The following is a 2,094-nucleotide window of genomic DNA, read 5'->3' on the forward strand; positions in this document are numbered from 1 at the left end:
CCTGAGTGCCTAGCTACAGTGGAGGCATGCTATCTACTGTGCAAGGAGCAGTGGGAAGCTGTCAATGACGGTAAGTCTAGTATTAGTATACTCGGCTCGAGATGGTCGTGATTATAATGTTGAATTGTACATCTGCCCACGGAGTGTGGAGAACTCATAATCGATTTTGAAGCTATCAAACTCAACAGGAATAACTACACATTTTGGATCCATGAAAATTTCTCTATGGAATATTTACTTAAGTTTTCTGATTTTCAAAAATTGGTCTCCTGTATAGTGCAAGTAGCCGATATACTCGTTGGAATTCGCCAGAGCAATCGAGTGCAGTTGTGTGAATGATGAATCTATTTTCATCGTTATTTGGCATTGTTGGAATACCTTCATTTCAGCGCCCTACGACGGTCGTTATGATAACATGTTGTGGTATTTCGTGTATATGCATCGACTGGTCGCGGATGCTCACAAACGGCGCGGCACGAAGAGAGAGGGCCGAGTGTGTAAAGATGATGGTGGTCCTGAGGGGAAACGGAAGGTGCTCAATAGGGGCATACCAGAACGGATGCTCAATACGGATGATGACCAATGACGTTTCTTGTGGCTTCGGGCGAGTTCATTTCATTCATATTTAATTGAGGTGACGATGGCGAGGATCGAACCGGGGACCTTCGGATGTGAAGCAGAGTTTGATTGTGTTTGTAATGTCCAATCTGTCGTTCGACTATTCGAAGTGGGATAATATCGACCTCTCGGATGATGAGGCTGATTTCCACCCAAATCTTGACACTGGTAGGTCGTTGGTTCGAATCCCGCGGCTTGTATTTTGTCAGTCAGGTTTGAATATTAAAGTCAAGCGCGCCCAGCGAGAGCGCAAAATGGAAGAATATGAACAAGAGAGAAAACAGCTGCTGGAGGTAGCAACTAGAAGATTTCTTTCGTCTTCGGATGAGTTTAATGAGAAATTTGCTTCAATTTTCCGATTAAAAAATTGCCTTCGAGATTGCCATTTTGAGAAGGGGATTTTGGGTAAACATGAAATGAGAGTTTTGATATGATAGTGCTCGCTGAATCCATCGCTCACTTTTGTTTTTCAAGGGACAGCGAATTGCTCGTTTTCACGGATTAACAATTTGTAAATTACAAGTGTTTTTGTCTTCCCATGTCATCATCGGAATAAATCACCCACTTAATCGTTCATTGTATTAATTGGATATTCAGGATGGGTCCCCAGAGGCGATGAAGAAGTTGGAGAAGTTGGAGAGGTCAAAGCCGCTGTACGGAGAGAATCTTTGTCATGTCGTCGATGAGAAGGTGAGGATATCCTTCACTGTGCGCGGAAGAGGTTGAATGTATTCCAATGACATCCACGCGATCGACGATTAACGCGTCTCTTGAAGGCGCAACACGAAGCTTTATAGCCTCGAATGATAGTGCACTCTAGTCTCGGAATAAATCACCCCAAAACGGCGGTTATTATTGTGTTTACAACGTAGTGTTATCTTCTCAGACGATAATCTCCGACAAGAAGATCGAGAAAGCGCCGCCACCGGTGACGAAGGATGAGGTGGATTCGAGCGGGGAAGATACTCTGGAGTAATAGGGTCGCCAGTCGGGCTCGGTCGCTTTGAATAGGGGTACATACAAAATGCATGAAATGACGCTGTGGAACTCAATCGGGCATGTTTTTCCCATCAAGGCGAAATGGGACGATTATGTTGGCACTTAGTTCATATCCTGTTGAAAGTTACGCCCAAGACCCGTAGTCTCGTCTTCGGGAATATGCATGCTTTTTTTTGCGAAAAAAAATACAAAAATGTGGACATTGGCATTATGCTACGTCAATGACGAATTATACACTACTACTACGGCTTTCGATGCTCCTGTGAGGAGACGGCTGGCCTTCTTATTCTCAGAGTAGAGCCACTCTAGAACTCTAGTTCGCTTGATTTGATCTTGTTGAAATTTCTTTCTTCTCCTTCAGCTACATGGAGAACAATGAGGAGGTTCTTGGACAATACGCGGAGATAACAGATTTGGATGAGTTGGAGCAATTTCTTTACGACCCACCCCGTCCTACTGCATGAGGTGAGCCTATTT

At 44.1% G+C, this 2,094-nt stretch overlaps 1 protein-coding gene across 1 annotated transcript; it reads left to right on the top strand.

The window, feature by feature from the left end:
* Window positions 1-698: 698 nt before the first annotated feature.
* Window positions 699-1,590, top strand: Pmar_PMAR022741 (hypothetical protein; the record flags this gene model as incomplete). The annotated part of the gene is made up of 4 exons (XM_002781401.1): window positions 699-786; window positions 832-911; window positions 1,216-1,308; window positions 1,505-1,590. Coding segments are annotated over 4 exons (347 nt in total), but the record flags the coding sequence as incomplete, so codon positions are not given.
* Window positions 1,591-2,094: the final 504 nt, after the last annotated feature.

The sequence above is a fragment of the Perkinsus marinus genome, assembly GCF_000006405.1.
Source record: "Perkinsus marinus ATCC 50983 genomic scaffold scf_1104296942502, whole genome shotgun sequence".
NCBI lineage: Eukaryota > Perkinsozoa > Perkinsida > Perkinsidae > Perkinsus > Perkinsus marinus.